At 41.5% G+C, this 18,116-nt stretch overlaps 1 protein-coding gene across 4 annotated transcripts in view; it reads left to right on the plus strand.

The window, feature by feature from the left end:
* LOC101165974 (ephrin type-B receptor 2) overlaps nt 1-18,116 on the plus strand; it is a 148,246-nt gene that overhangs the window by 56,972 nt on the left and 73,158 nt on the right. For all 4 annotated transcript variants that reach the window (XM_023955297.1, XM_023955298.1, XM_023955295.1 and 1 more), the window contains exon 3: nt 5,717-6,401. In XM_023955297.1, coding sequence (XP_023811065.1) covers nt 5,717-6,401 — 685 coding nt within the window. The remainder of the gene's footprint in view (nt 1-5,716; nt 6,402-18,116) is intronic.

An 18,116-nucleotide genomic window follows, 5' to 3' on the forward strand; every position in this document is an offset into this window, starting at 1 on the left:
CTTGGATGTGGAGACATTTTAGTCCAACTGACAGCATTTCTGTTGAGCTAATCTCAACATTTTGACCCAACGATGAGGATAATGGGATCATTGGATCCTTTCTGTCGTACATTTTTGCCGGAGTGCTTGGGACAAGCCCTGTTGCCTCAGTCTGTTGGGATGTCGGACCCACTGCCTCTCTTTGGACCTTTGAACCGTTTACCCAGGACTGGTGTCTGCTGATGGAATGAGGTGTTTGTAGACGTATTGATAAAAACCAAGAAAAGCTGACATCGTGAGGAACGACTCGCTTTGATCTCATTGATCCAGAGGACTTCTGGTTGACTCATTTTCAAATCTAAACCCCTAAATAACAGAAACAACGGCTGTGGCTGTACTTTCAAACAAGTAACCGTTTTACCAAGAACTGTCATATTTACCGTGCAAATATTTCTTTAGAACCGTTGTCCTTTTGTTGGCGCGGTTCTGCTGTTCTCCAGAAGGGATAAGTGACGTATTTATTCACCCCTCTGTATTGTAGCATCTTTCAGGTTTGTAACAGACGACAAACGAAATCCGTAGGATATGAGTCTGCAATGCCTCTCTTTGTGTTCGTGGACCGCTAAAAAGAGCAACGGTGTTGTAACTGACATTTTCAACCAATAATGAATGCAAGTGGCTCATGCTGCTTTTTACATGGCAATGAATGCTTGAAAAAAATGTAGTATTAAAAAAACAAGTATTGATTAGGGCTGTAGCAGATATCAAAGTACTCGGATATCTGTTCCTGAAAAATCTAGAACAGATATTTGCAAAGTCCAGATCGCTGATTCAGTCTTTTTAAATCAGTAGAGTTTAGTGAAAATATACATCAGGCGTTGTAGTTATAGCTCAAAAATACAGAATAATGTTGGACTATAAGTACATAAACTAAACCAACCTCCTTCACTGGAAGTAAATACCTTTTCAAAGTAAAGTGTTTATGAAAGTTCTGATTTTTAAGGTAAAACTATCAAGATTAAAAAAAAAAGCTAATTGAGTTAAATATGTTCCACACTATGAACTAAATTACCGTTATCAATTCAAGTCTTCCAAAGATTTCAAAGTTCCTTGTACCCCCCTAAAACACACGAGAAAGGCCAAGATGTCCTGTTTTAAGCACATCAGGACTTAGTAGAGTACTTTAAATGAGTCAAATGATGCAATCGAAAAAAACTGAGGACATAAACTAACGTGTCAGTTCTCAGGAGGCTAAAGAGGAAAACACTCAGTTAGTGTTTTCTGTTGGAAACACTGTTGTCAGTTTAGATGAAAGGTTTGTCAGTGTTTTCTAGTTGTTCCCTTTTTTTTGAGATTTTGCTTTGTCTTCATGTACGATCTTCTTGTCATCGATCTACTGGAACTGCAGTCAGCTACGTTTTAGAGAATGGCATTGTTTAAAGTGATAAATATAATTTATCTTTAATCTAAATCTTTGTGTTGTTATGTGGTATTCAATTCAATTTTCAATTCAATTTTATTTGTAAAGCCCAAATTCACAACAACAGTCGTCTTGATGGGCTTCGTATAGGTAATTGAAAAAGTTAAACATAAAATCAAAAGGATCATGAATACATAGAATTCAATAGGAAAATACTAAATAGAACTAACAAACTGAGTAAACAAAACTGGACTGGACTGGTATGTTTTGGATGATTCTGATCTGTTATAAGTAAAGTTATAAAGGATGATGATTAAATATAGATTACTTTCATTTTAATACATTCACTAAAAAGACATACAGACAAAGACTATTATACTACTATATGTATCTAAAAGTTTCAGGAATGGTAGTTTGATATAAGAATCATTGATCTTGGGATATTTCTAAACGTTTGCCATATGATACCCAAAAATACAAGTTTGGTCTTAAGAAAAAAATCATGAAACGACTAAAAAACTCAAATATTCCTGCTGAATGATAAAAACTCCAGTCTATAACTCAGCTTTGACAGTGCGATCCGGCTGGCTCCAGGATAAAACAGAGAGCTATTTTCATTGACATAAATGGATTTCAGGTCAGCTGAACTTTCTCCTTGACTAGAATAAGTGATATTGATCCTGACCCTCATTCTTAGTGAGCCTCGCTCAGCTGCAGCAGCTCCATGCGACTCAAGTGTTGCATTGTAGTCTCTCCCCACAGTTCTGTCGTATGCTAACCGCCATGATCAATATTTCCTTTTTCTGCTCCTGATAATTGCCCCTGATTATCTCTCAGGTAAATATGTACACCTACTGGTTGTATCGTCAGCGTGCCGGTTTTATTTTTATTTTCAAAATAAAAGCGGTCTGGTTTTAGCATATTCAAACTTTAAATGAAGAAGCAGTCTGAGCATACAGCCCCGCTCCTGGTCTCATTAAACTGGCCGCCTGTGCAAAGCTTGATTTTTATGAAAATTCTTGTTTTTGTTTTTAAGTCACTGGCAGGTACTGCTCCTTCTCACCTTTCTAGTCTGCATTTAAACATTCTCCCCTATTAGAGTCCGTGCGCTCTGCAGACCGGTGTGTGTTACTGGTTCCAAGACCCAAACCTGAGTTCGGGGGGCGATCGTGCGTTCGCTGTGCCGGCTCCTAAACTCTGAAATCAATTGCCATTGGCTATCAGAGCAGTTACACCTTTGGGGAGCTTTAAAGCCAAACTGTTCCTCCACTATCGTGTCCTAGTATCTGCCTAGCTGCCTTTTTATTTTGTTGCTTTCAATATCTGTTTTAAATCTGTTTTTATGTCTTTTATGATCATATAATGTATTCTGCTGTCCTTGTTTTTGGCACTATGGGCTTCCTTGGGTGGTGGTGGAAGGTGCTCTAGAAATGAAGAAATGAAATGAAATGAAATGAAATGAAATGAAATGAAATGCGTTGTTGATCCAACTTTAATTTGTTGCATGCCAAATACATTCCTAAAAGTCACAAGACAATTTGTGTTTTTGTATGTATATTGGAAATGACTTTAGTTCTATACATTTAGAGAGCTACAGGACCAAAGAGGGTCACCGGTGTCTCAAAAATGAAGGCTGTCCTTTAAGGTTCTTTTTAAATTATTCCACCGCCGGCTGTATTTGCCTGAAGCTGTTTTGCCGATCGTTTAGGAAACCAGACATGTAACCGGTTTTTGTTTGATCCTAATCTAAGGTCAGCTCTTCGCCTGAGACTAATCTTTTTTGACATGCACCACGGCTGATGTTACCTCCACCTACCTCACTTAAAACACATGACCACCTGTTTAGGGCGCAGTCCAAGGGGAAAAAGCCGTGAAAATGAAGACGTTTCTTCTAATTTAACACTCTACGCTTGATCGTTAGGCTCCTATTATGCCCCATTTGCTTCCCTCCACTGGCCGTGATGAAAGAAGGGCAAAGAGGCCATGACAGGAAAAAAAAGGGGCCCTTCATCAAAACACATTTTGTTTGGGGTCTTTTTTTGTCAGACTCAACCCTCCCCCCCCTCATCACTGCCAACACTTTTTCCTGGAGTTTGCCCCGTCTACATCCCTCATTAGTGGCAACCCCACCTGTCTCCACATTCATTTTATTAAACCGTGATTGTCCTCTGCTCCATGCTCAACAGAACAGGCTGTTCGCTCTTGTCTAATTGGCCCACAGACTCCCTCCTGCTTCTCCACAAGTGGGAAGGTCAATGGCTGCTTGTGACCCGGGAAGATGATGTCTGTCAGTTTCAGGCAGAAGACGGGACTTCCCCTCCGACTGTACCGCCATCATAGACCCTTTCGAAACACGCTTTACCATTTGCTCCAGCTCAGTATAGGATGAACAGGAAATGTTACACTTTCAGAACAAGGTCTTCCTTTTTGGATGACTTAGATTTAGGCCATCATTAGTTCAACCCCAAAATATTGTCTTTATTCCTTTTTTATGGTTTAATAAATACTATCTGCACGGATAGGTTTTATTTCATACCGAGAGGCTATTTTGTAAAACAATCACTCCATTCTCTGCAATGACACAAGACCAACTGTGGTTTTGGAAATTTATTCATGGGACCGTTGATTGTCCGAATAACCGTCGTCCAGATCTGCTCCAGATTTAAAGGCGGGGCCAGTGGAAGGCTGAATTTTGTTTGTTTTTTCACAAGCAGCCAATCTTTACTTTTGTCCGAATTTTCTCACCACTCCGTAGGTAGTGTACTGCGATTGCCATTTTTCCAATTCCAAAGTCCAGTCTCTGGAAATTTCCCAGAGGTCTTTGCGAAAACTAGTGTGCATCGATGCTCATTGTACTAGTGAATATAGACCACAATGCATTGCGTTTGAATGATTTGTTGTTGAAAAAACTGTATGTACATGTATTTCTTACAAATCAGAACATTGTGGATTCATTAATAGTCTTCATAAAATGTTCACATTTATTAGGTTTTTGAAATGGGTGATGTCATATTCAGCGTATAAAAAACAAACAAGTTGTGAGCATCTGTCCAAATTACTCCAAGTTCCAAGACACTGGATAGCCCTGCACCTTTAGGGGTTAAATGGAGTAGCGAGGGAATTGGGATATAGCTTAAGTTTTCTTTTCTTTGGTACGCTTGTGTGATTGGCTGCGTCAAAACAAGCATTTCGTTGTCAGTGATTAATTGGGACATTTGATTTAAGAACCAAAGCTGCTCTAATTAGTGAAAGTGTTTGACCGATTGTGCATCTGTAACAAGTGGGGTGACTTTCTTCTCCCAACCCGTCAAAATCTGTCAGAATCCTTTCTAAGTGGGCACTAATTTGTGAAATTATATCAGCTGTGAAGTGAAGAGTGAAAGGGGGAGTCGGTAGTGAGTGCACCAGATGCAAACTTGTTGGGGGGGTATTTTTTTTCTTGGCTGAGGTTGAGGTCATGACCTCCTTGGTGGTTGGTGTGCTCAGTGTTAAAGCTAGTTTGATCCATAGCCACGGGGGGCAGGAGGTCCAGAGAGGCTTCATCTGGACTCCAGTCCAGATTGGCGAGGTAAATGTATGCATGTAAAACACCAAAACCCAAAGGAACTGCAGGAAAACTAGCCCTTTCTAAGGTCACCTCTGTCAAACAAATGTTTCCACTTTCATTTGAAAATAAAACCAGATTTCCAGGTTTGCTTGTTGATAACAGAAGCTGCAATTTAACAGTGAATACTCACAAAAAATACGATTGTATTTCTTCTGACAGCCAAATGAGTCCTACATGACAAATACTGTTTTTCAGAGTCCTACCAAAGCTCGTGCTATCTCCTATTCCTCTTGATTGTATTAACACGCTTAAGTTATATTCAAAATAATGTGTGGCCTTGAAAATGAGGTTGTTACATTAAGAAATAAGGACATGATGGATAAACTACTCCTCATTTGTTCCCTCAGACTAGCCTAATGCATCCTTTCATCATGAGTTATTAAAGATATTATGTTCCTTCTCACCATGTAATAATGTAATCAAAATATTGCCTGAAGCTGATTACTGCACATAATCAAAGTTATTATAAAGTGCCCATGAAAACATAATTGTTATTGCTGGAAAAGAGGTATCAGTGGGGCTTTGTGACAGTTTACATTAATAAGAAACACGCGCTTCATTTACTGCTTTACAGCTGAATTACACCTAATTGAACGAATCAGGGAAACTATGTGTCTCAATTACAGACTGTTTTTCCTTTTTGAAAGTCTGGATTCTCTTGAGTTGCACACATAGAAAACTTTAACTCTGTATTTTTGTGTCTTGAACAGTGGGAGGAAGTGAGCGGTTATGATGAAAACATGAACACCATAAGGACGTACCAGGTCTGTAACGTCTTCGACAGCAACCAGAACAACTGGGTACGGACAAAATACATACGGCGTCGGGGCGCTCAGCGGATCCACGTGGAGATGAAGTTCTCCGTGAGGGACTGCAGTAGCATCCCAAATGTACCCGGCTCATGCAAAGAGACTTTCAACCTGTACTACTATGAGTCCGATTCAGACACGGCCAACAGGAACTCTCCGCCCTGGATGGAAAACCCGTGGATCAAGGTTGACACCATCGCAGCAGACGAGAGCTTTTCCCAAGTGGACCTTGGAGGCAGAGTGATGAAGATCAACACTGAGGTCAGGAGCTTTGGCCCTGTGTCAAAGAACGGCTTCTACCTGGCCTTCCAGGACTACGGAGGCTGCATGTCGCTCATCGCCGTCCGGGTTTTCTACCGGAAGTGTCCTCGGATCATCACCAACGGGGCGCTGTTCCAGGAGACGCTATCAGGCGCTGAGAGCACCTCCCTCGTGGCTGCGAGGGGAGTTTGCATTCCCAACGCAGAGGAGGTGGACGTGCCCATCAAGCTCTACTGCAACGGGGATGGAGAGTGGATGGTGCCGATTGGCCGCTGTATGTGCAAAGCCGGAAATGAGGCGGTGGAAAACGGAACTGTTTGTCGAGGTACGTTTTCCTCCTATGCTGTTCCAAGATGCCTTCACAGTTTTCTTTGAACAGATTTATCAAAAAGAAACAGCACAATCCCTTTTGCTATCTTGGCAGAATAAAAACACAGTGATTTAATTAGGATTTTCTTTGTAACTTAAATCAGAACTAAAACTTTTGCCTTTGTACACCTATATATATACTGTACTACTATATATACAGTTTTGGGAGCCGGTTTAGCTTGTGCTGGTTTGCGGCGCCTTCCGTCCGTGAAACCAGGGTTCGACTCCGGGCTGCTCCCTGTTCCCTTCTCTACTTCTGTGCCGGTCCCAAGCCCGGTTGCTTTGTGAGGGTTGCGTCAGGAAGGGCATCCGGCATAAAACATTGCCAAGTTTATCATGCGACTCGTTCGCTGTGGCAACCCCAGATGAGAAAAGCCGAAAGTGAAACAACAACTACTATATATACAGTTTTGGTTTAGTTCAGTTCTTCTAAGCTTTAAATCACTGCTATTCACAGAAGAAATAATTAACTACTTGAGGTCATAAAAACATACAGGAGTTTTGTCTTTAAATATTTTTTTATAAAAATTGGAACAAATTGAAGAGAAATGTATTAAAATATGGTTTATTTTTCTAAAGTTGACTTGTTTTTATAATTTGAAAGCTTGCTTCCACATACAAACTATACTCTACTTTTTTTTTTAATCTAGAGATTTACAAGAAACTATAGAATTAAAAAATGAAAACATCACATCTGGAGCCTTAAATATAATTCTATAGTTCCTCTCTCTGTTCAGCAAAATACCATTTATTTGCAAAGTCCCAAACAGGAAAAAGTGTGTAAACATTTTGAAAACACAATTTCACCGGACGTTTACAAGTGCCGTGACCCGACTGCACTGGCTAGCTAGCATTCGGTCAGAGCGCTTTGATGTGTTGATCGCTCCACACAGCGTGGCAGCGTGTTTCCCGCAGGATGGAGCCGTGTCGAGGACGCCTGGAACCACAAACCACCCACCTGCGTGCCTGTAATTAAAGCACATCCTCCAGTATCTCTTTGTGCGGACGGCTGCCGAGTAAACACGGCCAGGCCCGCACTGCTAATGAGGAGAAGACAGGCCATTACGGGGGGTATGGAGTTAGCTTTTCTGAGCGCAGTATGGCGCTCTCGGTCTGCATCTTTGCAAAGGAAAGTCTTCTGTTTTCTGACCTACATGTGATTTACTGCGAGTGGTGGGTTGAGGACTTCCAGGGTGTCCTTCAGTTATAGTGTTCTTTCTGGGTAAATGAGATTTTAGGACGTGATTCTCTTTTCTTTCTTAATGTCCATAAGATTTTAGCATCCCTCAATTGATCTCAAAACACAATCAGCGTGTGTTCTCCTCTTCATCAGCGTCACTGCAGCTTCCACTGCTCCTACAATAAACGCCCAGATTTCAAGCCTTCCTGCTGTTTCTCCGTTTTTTTTTCCTGATCCCACGACGCCGCATTAAAACAGCACGAAAGGAACAAAATCAAAACAGTAGGCTTTGCCGTTTCATACAGGGAGAAACTATTTTTAAACTATGAATGCTCCCAAAAAGACACAAATCATTGTTTTGTTCTCTGGTTGTTGGAAAGCACTTACAGACAGAAGCTTGTCGTCGCTTTTGACGGATTTTCCTAAAGACTGAAAACTGATATCCATGCTGGAAGCCATGGTTGACTGTTGCCTTTCAACTCACAGGGGTTGGACAGCAAATTGATTCATGAAAGATGTGCCTCTGGCACTGATATAACATGGTAATGAATTAATTTGTGGGAGTTTATAACCAGGGTTTGGTAAGAGATCCTCTGTCAGGGCTGGATCCTGATGTCAAACCCCACAAAGCAGCCGTGGTGGTAACCGTAGGATGAACAAAACAAACAGAGCTTAGTTCTTTCATCTCCTTTTCCCAAACTTGTAATCAGTGATGTAACAATTGAACTCTTGACGGAAATTGTGACAAATAATTAGGCTGTCATAAAAGCTGTCACAATATTGACACCAGAAGGGGGCTCTTACATCAAATTGCTGAGTTTTTCCCCCCCGCATTTGTCTTATAAGTGAGATTAAGTTTCCCGACTGCGAGTGAAAGGAGCATATGAGGCTTTTTTAAAGAGACAGTTCTGAAAAGGGAGATCTGATTTCTCTATAGAGCCTTAAGGAGATGGTGCACCACTGAGACACATGAGGTCCTGTTTGGCCTTGTTCCCCCCCAAAATGAAAAGCATTCCCTTTGGTTGGGCACAATGAGAGCCATGTCCATGGGTGGAATTGCAAACCTCCCCAACAATGCCCATGTGTGTCTTTCAGTGTAATCTGATCATCTAACCCCATGCTATTGTAAGTTCAAGGGTCTGGACGGTGGGAGCGTGGCCCATGTTATTGAGCAGTGGAAAATCTGTCACAGCGATAACAACGTCTCCGTTCATGGTGGTGTTTTGAGTGTGAGGATGAAAAATGGAAGGCCCGATGGTGTGTGTCTGGCCTCGTGGCTTCTGTGGAAGAGGAAAAATGTTTCACTTCAGTCAAATAAATGGCTGTGATTTTATTAAGAATTAGATAATTCCAACAAGAAGTTTTCCTTCATTTCAAAAAGATTCATATAAGATTTGTTTGTGGAATTCTACATTTTGCCCATTGACTGTACCCGAGAACTGGACAGAGTCAGTGAAAAATGGTTCACTTTCAGTTTCAACAAAATGAAGTCCGTTCGGTCACTATTTATTCCCGCCACTTTAGCGCCAGACGTCGTCAGCAAGCAGCGATTGGTCCGAGTCAGTCTTAGTTTCTATAACAACCGCTCTCACCATTCAGGAGTGAGCTTGTTGGAAGGCCACACCCCTACCACTTGAACGCAGGCTACACCACATCAGTGAAACGTTTTGACTGTTGCAAGTTGGGGGGGGGGCCTGCATGCTCCACCTACTTTTATTGAGGCATCTGATTGGCCAGTTCATAACTTGGAAAACTTGAACTACAGAAAAAATATGAAAAAAATGAAGATGCCATAAAAAAGGTATCAGATCAAAAATGGTTCTTCTGACCAATAGAATGACTGAGTAACAGCTGTTTATTTCTCTATGGAAGTGGGGTTATGGGATTCCGGCTTCTTAGAGACAGCAGGTACTTCCTGTTTGGAACGCCAGTGGGGAGGGGTGGCACAGTCCAGTTTTGATGTTAATTATTTTTCTTTAACTCTTCAACACCAGAGATTTTTCCGACGACACCTACATAGCAGATACTCTTTGACATACTGTGTCTCTTTGTCCATTCAGGGAATCAACGTAAATCAGCTTTTTCTGACATTAAGAAAACCGGTTTGTTAAAGCACCAAAATGCAACACTTTGTCTTAACCCTTGTGCTATCTTAGATGACCCCCCACCCTTCCATTGACGTGTTCTCCCTACCATGACAAAGGTGGATAAAGGTGGAAAAATTTCATGTAAGCCTCTGGCTCGTCTCTGGCTCGTCTCTGCTCTGTACCTGACCGAGTACCTCGTCTCTGCTCCTGCTCCTACACCTGGCTGTGGTTCCTGTCTCCGGCTCGACTCGCGCCTTTGACTATCCCCCCAACCACGGCTGGATGAAGCTCGTCTGCTGGACTTTAAATATGTAGTTGTAGATTTAGATAAGTTAATTCTTCTCTAAGAGTTCTGGTAAATCGCCTGTCCGTCCTGGGGGAGGATCCCTCCTTCATGTGGCCACCCCTGAGGTTTCTTCGTTTTTTCCGGAATCCGTTTTTTTTGGGAGTTTTTCCTTACCGCGAAGGGGGGTCTAAGGGCAGGGATGCCAGTATAGCTTAGTCAGTTTGTTAGTTCATTTTAGTATTTTCCTATTGAACTCTTTGTATTCATGATCCTTTTGATTTCATGTTTTACTTCGAAGCCCATCGAGACGACTGTTGTTGTGAATTTGGGCTAGACAAATAAAATTGAATTGAAATTGAATGTAATCCATGGACACCAGTGAAGATCACAAATCATTGAAGAAAAAAGGTTCAGAGCACTGTTTAGTGGGTCTAGATGACCCAACTCCAAACATTAAAGTCTCTAGGATAGCACAAGGGTTAATGGCGCCAAACTGCTTTTCTCAGAATTTACTGATTTACGTAGCTTGTGAAAGCACTTCTCTACTGTACTGCTATGTTCACTCCAGGAGCTAAAGGTCCTGTGTTAAAGAGTTCAACCTGAAAGTCCAGAACGGACTGGAACCAGACCCACCATTCCCACACTCACTGGCATCTGTAAACAGAGATTCACCGCATAAGAGACGCAACAAACTTAACTACCTCCACACAACAGGCTCTTCAGTAGTCTGCCAGTCACATGAATGAAAGTGAAGTAAATGTTTTAAGTCATGGTATGCAGAATTTGAAACAACACAAGCTTCGTTGTGACGGTCCCGTGGTGAGGTATGCATCCGTTTGCGGTACGTGCTCCGAGGTACGGCTGACGGCTTTGTATCGGAACAATTGGATTATAGAGGAAAGGCTTCGCTGACTCTTTAGCCAAATAGATAAAAATTGTTAAGGGAGTTGTGTAAAGGTAGATGGACAGACATGATTTCATGGAAAAACAGAATGGTGGAAGAAGGCGAATAAGACCCCATGTCAGAATCCCAATGATTGCCGTCTCTTTGTCTGGAGAGGGTTTAAGGATGGAAATGGGCGCAGAGCAATCCTCACAGATGCCTTTATTTCCCTCGCCAACGCCATCTTTAATAGCATCTCTAATTGACTAACAGCACGAGTGGCAACAGCCCCACTGATGACTAGAGGACTCTCCTCTGGGTTGAAACGCCACAAAAGGCAGGAGAAAACAACCCCCCCCCTTGAGCTTTTTGCTGCATTGAGCGCTGCGCACTAGAAACGAGGGAAGACATTCGGCAACAAAAGCAAGAATACAGAGGACAGCAATCCAAACGTGAACACAGTCTGCGTTTAGACAACATGATGTTAAAGTAAAAGCCACACTTAGCCTTGCTGATTGATGGCTGCTGTTGGAGCTGTTTAGTTAAGCAGAAGGAATACAAATTAGCGCTTGAGCAGATGTTCATTTCTGCAACTTTTGCCTGGTAAATGGCAGCCGAGCCGACGTGACTTGATTGCTACATCAGAGGCGACATCCTTTCATTTACATTACTAATCGTTTCATTTAGATCCAACGAGAGCCTGTGATGAGTGTTTGAAGGAAGCCTGTTTTTTTTTACATCTGGACATGTCAGTCAGTATTTGCAGCAATATTTGAAAGCATTCAGAAAACTGGATTTTTATCATGATCATAAGCCTGACTGACCCCTTTGGTCTTTGTGTGTGTTCAGCCACAAAGAAAGCCCAAAAATGGATATAAAACCGAATTAACTGTTCAGCCTAAATGCATCGATCTCTCTTTGATATGGTCTGTTTCTTATTTTTGTACTTTGCTGCACGTTACAGACAAAAACGGAAGTGGAAAACCTAATAGTTTGTTGCTCGGAAAGTTACGTAACAATAAAAATATAAGTTAGATTTCATATAAAAGTGTTAATAGACGAGGTGGTTCGAGTCACATTTCTTGTATCTATAAGTTATACGCAGCTCTCTCATGCACAAAGACTTTCACCCTAAACCTTACACAGGATTTTCTGCACCTTCAGTGAAAGGTCTATTTCTGAACTTGCGTCATGCATAAGGCGCACTGAACTGTAAGGCGAGACAAAAGAGTCTGAGATAAATCTGCCAGTCAGTCAGACTTTATTAACTGAGTTCTGGTAACTCTAGAAGTTGTTTGTAACACGTTAGAAGTGTTAGCGATGTTAGCATATCCACTATAACTGTAACCTTGTTTGCAACATGTAAAACACAGACTGATTAGATTGGAATGAACTTTATTTTTATTTTACACATGAGGGCAACAAGCAGTAAAAGGCAGGATATAAACATAAAATAAATACAATTTAATGATCCATGTAGATATGAGGTGGATATGAATCCAATATACAGGATAGTACTACTATACTACAGTTATGATTAACAGATTTACAGGTTGATTAGAAAGGTACAGAAATAAGCAGATACTTGCAGTGTAGTGTGTAATGAACAACGAATTCAATAAAACCAACGGTGGGAAAACCCAAATCCAGGAGGTCTTGTTGGGAGTAAATTCACTGCTTTTCTACACGACCAGACCTACGATGAGTGAAGAATGCACACCGCTAAAACAAGCATTACTTTGACTCCCAACCTTTTTAGAAATTCTGGAAATTTTAGAAAATCTATTCAACTTTGATTCATTGATTTTTAAACCGAGGTCTACTCCAAATACACTCCAGTTTCAGTGTTAATAAATGTGGTTTTTCCATAGTTCATTATATATTTCATCTACGATTCCATATATAATCATAAGTCTCCTTCTTTTGTTTTTTATTTAAATATAGTTTTTAAAAAAAATCTTCTAATGTAGAATTTACAAATCTTGTCTGCAGAGAAAACATCATTTTTTTGTTGTCTTGTTATCTGCACGTCATGTTAGAACAGGACCTGAGAGACGAACCGCCAGCTGACTCGCTCCATCCCTGAAATCAGCTGAAAAGGCCGGCCACACGTTAGACTCAAACGAAGCCTAAATTATATCATAGCTGTAGATCTGCCAGTGACCACAACGAAGCATCACCGACGCAGGCCGAGCCAAAAATGTGACTGCATCATAAAAATAGTATTTTCCTTCTGAAAACACGAGAGCTGGATGTTCCACGCATGACATCATAAAGAGCCAGTGAGGAAAGCAGAAAGGGAATATTTTCTTTTTGTTTGAAGTCAGCAGTAAATCTGTCAAAGCTGGGAAACGGTCAATGGGTAAAACCATCGTCCTGCCTGATGATGTCATGTGCTGCACTTTCAAGTTCACAACTGGCCCGATCAGTCCTCATTTCCAGGTTATTTTTCAAATGTAACTTTGGTCTTTTGCACATCAGACGTGTAACGTTTGTCTGGATAAAAGAAAAACAACTGTGTTTGTTCAGTGAAGAAACATTTTTCAGAGTTTGCAGCCGCATTTCATTCGCAGGCCTAGAGTATTGTGAGAGCATAAAGTACACACACACACACACACACACACACAAAGTGCGTTGTCTAAATCTCCACAGCACATTTATCATCCGTTGAAGTGATAATGTGACCTGCGATCCTTTGGAATCTCTCTGCGCTCAGAGATCACGGCCTTCCAGCTCGTAAACGTTTTCCACATGGTTTTGCACATGCCAGGCTTTGCTCCGTACGCCCCTCTGTCACACTCCTCATTATCCAACACCATCTTTTGCATCTCATATTCGCAGAGATTTGACCTCCTAAGTCTCGGGGCCCCCCTTGATCTTATTGGTCATTGGATTGGAGGAATTGCATTTCTATTCTGTTGGTCTGTTTCTGTCTCGTAACACCTCCAGATAACTCTCAGTTTTTCTCCATGAGAGCATAGCAAGGTGACACGGCCGAGAACGGATGCTCATGTTCATGATGCCTTTGCCTTTGACAGAGTGTCCATCCATCCATATGGAGCTCCTGGTTTTCCTGTCAGCAGCTTTGTCAAACATTCCTCATGTGCATCCTCTCAAAGGCTCTCTTTTTGGTGGAATTCAGTCATTTTCTCAGCTAAAGAAATAGAGCATCTGCTTGGATGAAAGACGAAAAGCAATCAAGAGGAATAGACGGTGGAATCCCTCTGGAGGATCAGTGTTTCCTGAAAAAACCCAGTCAACAAGAAAATGACTGCGCTGGCGGATTTAACCCACATTACTGTTATCCCAAAAGTGAGAGGAAGATGCAGACTACGGTGGCCCTGAAGTCCAAATCACATCAATAAATCACTCAACACTAAAACAGGTTAAAGGTCACAACAACAATTAAAAAAGGAAAAAAAATAACAAAAAAAAATGTTTTTTTTTAAAAACCAAAACAATCAGCAAACATAAAAACGTGTTTGAAAACACCTCAAGGCCACCGTAGCATAAATACTTCAATCATCGCAGCAAATGTTTGACAATCTCTACATTTATGGACTGTGTTTGGTTTTGGACTTATTAAATGTTCAGAAAGTGTTCTAATGTTGTTTATGAGATTAAAACGCGGGAGAGGTTTAATGTGTTTTATGGTCTTTACTCATGTCATGTTACATCCACTGTTCTTCATACAGATGCATATTCAGAGTCAAATGAGCCAATAATCCATAGAATAAGTTCACACAGTGACATCAAAAATATTTTCCGTTTCGTTGATTTTCCCATTGATTCTTTTGGTGAGAAGATGGGAGGAAGACGGTCGAACTGAAAAAAAAGAAGTGAAGGAAAATGAGGTCTGTGTGGTGAAGATGAGGAATTCCAGACGGAGCAGCAGTTTGTTTGTCTTCCGTCAGCGTTGGAGCCCGCCATCCAAAGCACGGAGAACCAGGAGAGGTGGTCTCCCTCCTCCTCACTGCACCCAAAACGATTTTCTCCAGTAGCGTAACGTCAAGAGAAAATGTTTTTTATTTCTAAAACTTAAGGAAATGTTGTTTTTTTATTACTAAGGTTTTTTTATCTTTGTGTGCAGTGAAGAGTTTTATGTCACAGTCCTGTGAGTTTAATAAAGTTGAAAAAAAAAAATCTAAAATGTGTACAGGAACTGTATTTCCCCACATTTTATTAAAAAACCTGTCATGCTCGACCTGAAAAAGCTCATCTTTTAGTCAAATATCACAGATTGAAATAGAACAAAAGATGTTCAACATTTGCAGAACATGACTTTCAGTGTGACATCTAAAAACTCACTTATCTTGCTTTTTGTCCCTGGCTCTGTGTGGTCTTCGTCACTCTGCAGAACCAAAGCTTTTTGAAATCTTTGTATTCCCATTAGACACAGACTCCTGCCGTTTTCATTTCTGCGCTTTAATTATTTAACGTTGAGATGGTTTACATTCAGAGAGCACACACTGGTCTTCTCGGAGGAAAACAAAGACACCGAGTCCGATTAACAACTAATTCTGCAGCCGGACACAGAGTAAGCAGAATCAACAAACTGAGAGCATCCTTGGATTGAAGGGCAGCTTCTCTGTGACCTCAGTGAATCCCTGTGAGGTGATTGCCTCCACATGAGCTTTATGTAACCTTCAAGGCCCCGGCACTGTTTGAGCAAAGTCAACAACCCATACAGGCACATTTTTTTAGGACTTTTTTTGATTCCGGGATTTAATCTCACAATGTTTAGACATCCAGGCAGGCTAATCTCATCTCAAAAGTTGGCCAAGTTTTCTGTCGTCTGGGGGGTTTCGGAGTTTGTGTTTGAAATTGAACACACGTCTCTACAGCTTTCTTTGTGTAAAAGTGGCTTTTCCCATTTAAAACCTTAATCACCACTGCCTTTAGGGTGCGTACGCGCCTCGCAGTGACCAAACAGCCAAAACATCGTGGTGACCCATCATTTGGTCATATGTATGGATAATCATTCATTCATCTTCTAATCCATTTGGTCCCTTCCGGGGTCACAGGGCTGCTGGAGCCTATCCTGGCTACTTTTTGGCGAAGGCATGGGACATCCTAGACAGTGTCCAGTCTGTCGCAGGGCCACAATCACACACCCGTGCACACACATCACATTCACACCTAGGGACGATTGAAGTAACCAATGAAGCATGTTTTTGGAAGGTGGGAGGAAACCGAAGTCCCCGGAGAAAAGCCACGCATGCACGAGAAGAACATGCAAACTCCACACAGAAAGGCCCCCCGATGATGTTCATGTGTCCATTGAACTTAATGTTTAAATTCTCAGTCTGAATGTTGTCAATAGATGATAGAAATGTCAGAAAGTGGCGTGACAACAGTCATTCCAATCACTATCTTTCAGATTCTACTGAGGTCTTATTGTATTTTCAATCATGGTGCTAAATTAAAGCTGTAATTGTTTGAGATCGGCGTTCTTGATGCAAGCAGGAAAACAGTCCTGGCCTGGTTTAATTGTAGCAGCCTGGTTGAGGGGGATGGTTTCTCATGGCTGCGGGGGACAGCTCAGCTTTGTAAATGGACTACTTACAGAATTTTCTGGATGTTAAAACTTTTTATATCCCCCTGGGCAGCCGCAGAGCAAATAAATTACCCCGTATAATAAGCTGTTTCGCTTGCCTTTGAAATTTCTCAGCTTTCGGCGAGAAGGTACGGTCCGACACAGTTTCTGACATTCTTAAAACTCTTGTAAAGAGCTGGGTTCATCCAAAGGCTACAGATTTTTTTTTCAAACCCCGCTTGGAAGATGAAAGGCGAAGCACAAGCCGCTAGGCTAATCCTTATCTAGTCAGTGAGAAATTCTTAGCAGCACATCATATGCATCTGTAGCTGACGGGTTAGGACAATCGTCTTCCTGTTCCTCCTGGACCCCTTTGGGTCTTGGGGGTGTAGTGTACAGTAAAGCCTTGAAGGGTTTTCCTTCTAAATGGACATTTATAGAGGGCAAAATTGGAGGCTGATCTTTTTATGCCTTATGCAGAAAAAATAAAAGGCTTATCAGATGTTTTACCGCAACTCTGAAATATTACTGTCCAAACTTGGACTTTATGATTTTAGAAATGAATTATCAACCTCTAAACTAGATGCTTCTGCAAAAAGGAAGTGAATACTGTTAATTTGATGGACTTTTGCCATAATATACCAGATGATTTCATTTTTGATGCCACAATCCCACCGACATGTGGGGAATCACTGCACCCCCACTGCATACCAGGATGTTTACGGAAGATTTATTATTTGAAGCGAATCGTGGGAAAACAATGAATCGTTGCATCCTTAATTTTTTATTAATGTCTAAACTCATTTATTTTCTATTCATATATGTTTTCTTTTCTTAAAAAGTGACAGTTTTCCAACCCAATAATCCAGACGGATCTGGATTTGGTCAAAGTATCCATTAAATCAATAAAATCTGTGCAAATAAAAGCCAGTTTTTAACAAAAATAAAGAAAAAAAACCCAAAGTGAAATCAAGAGCAGCAGTTTCATATTTGCAAAAAGCTTGATGTTTCTGATTTACAAAGGATCAACAGCTGTTTATGATCCGGGGAAAGGGACACATTGAGGAATAGTTAGTATGAAAACCGAGACCAAGCAAGCGGGCAAACAGAGGAATCGCGTATCCAGTCCCTTTAGTTTGACATTAACCACCCGCTGGTGTTTACTCCAACGGCGGCGTTGGCCTGGCAGCGTATTGATGCCTGGGAAATGCTCGCTCCGTGCTGGGACCGGTGTTCTGGTTTATTGTGGTCACTGTGTGGTCTGCACTCAGCTAGGTCTGCTTTTGACTTTGGGGGGTTTTAGAGCTGGGGGTATCGGTGCATTTTCATGTGCAGGGTGTTTTCATTACACCCCATCAACATACTTTTGTACGGCGCCGCGTCAACACACTCCAGGGTCACCGCCGCCTTCAAACACGGTGCAGTCATCCTGCCCCCTGTGAAGTAACAGGCTTAAAGGGCCGTCTGGAATACATTAGTCACAGCTATTAATGAGTCTGTTTTGATTCTGCTCGTCGGCTGTCATGGCCTTTTTCTTCCCAACACGCAAAGTCATGAGGACGGCGAGGATTTTGGCGAAAAATAAAAGACGGTTATTGTCTTCTCAGCCTTTGAACAGATGGAGAAGGTGTTTCTTTGCATGGTCTGTTTGGAGGCTGGATGGCATTGAGAACGCTGACATTTTCAGCCGTCGTGTGAA

The sequence above is a fragment of the Oryzias latipes genome, chromosome 5, assembly GCF_002234675.1.
Source record: "Oryzias latipes chromosome 5, ASM223467v1".
In the NCBI taxonomy this organism is placed as follows: Eukaryota; Metazoa; Chordata; class Actinopteri; order Beloniformes; family Adrianichthyidae; genus Oryzias; species Oryzias latipes.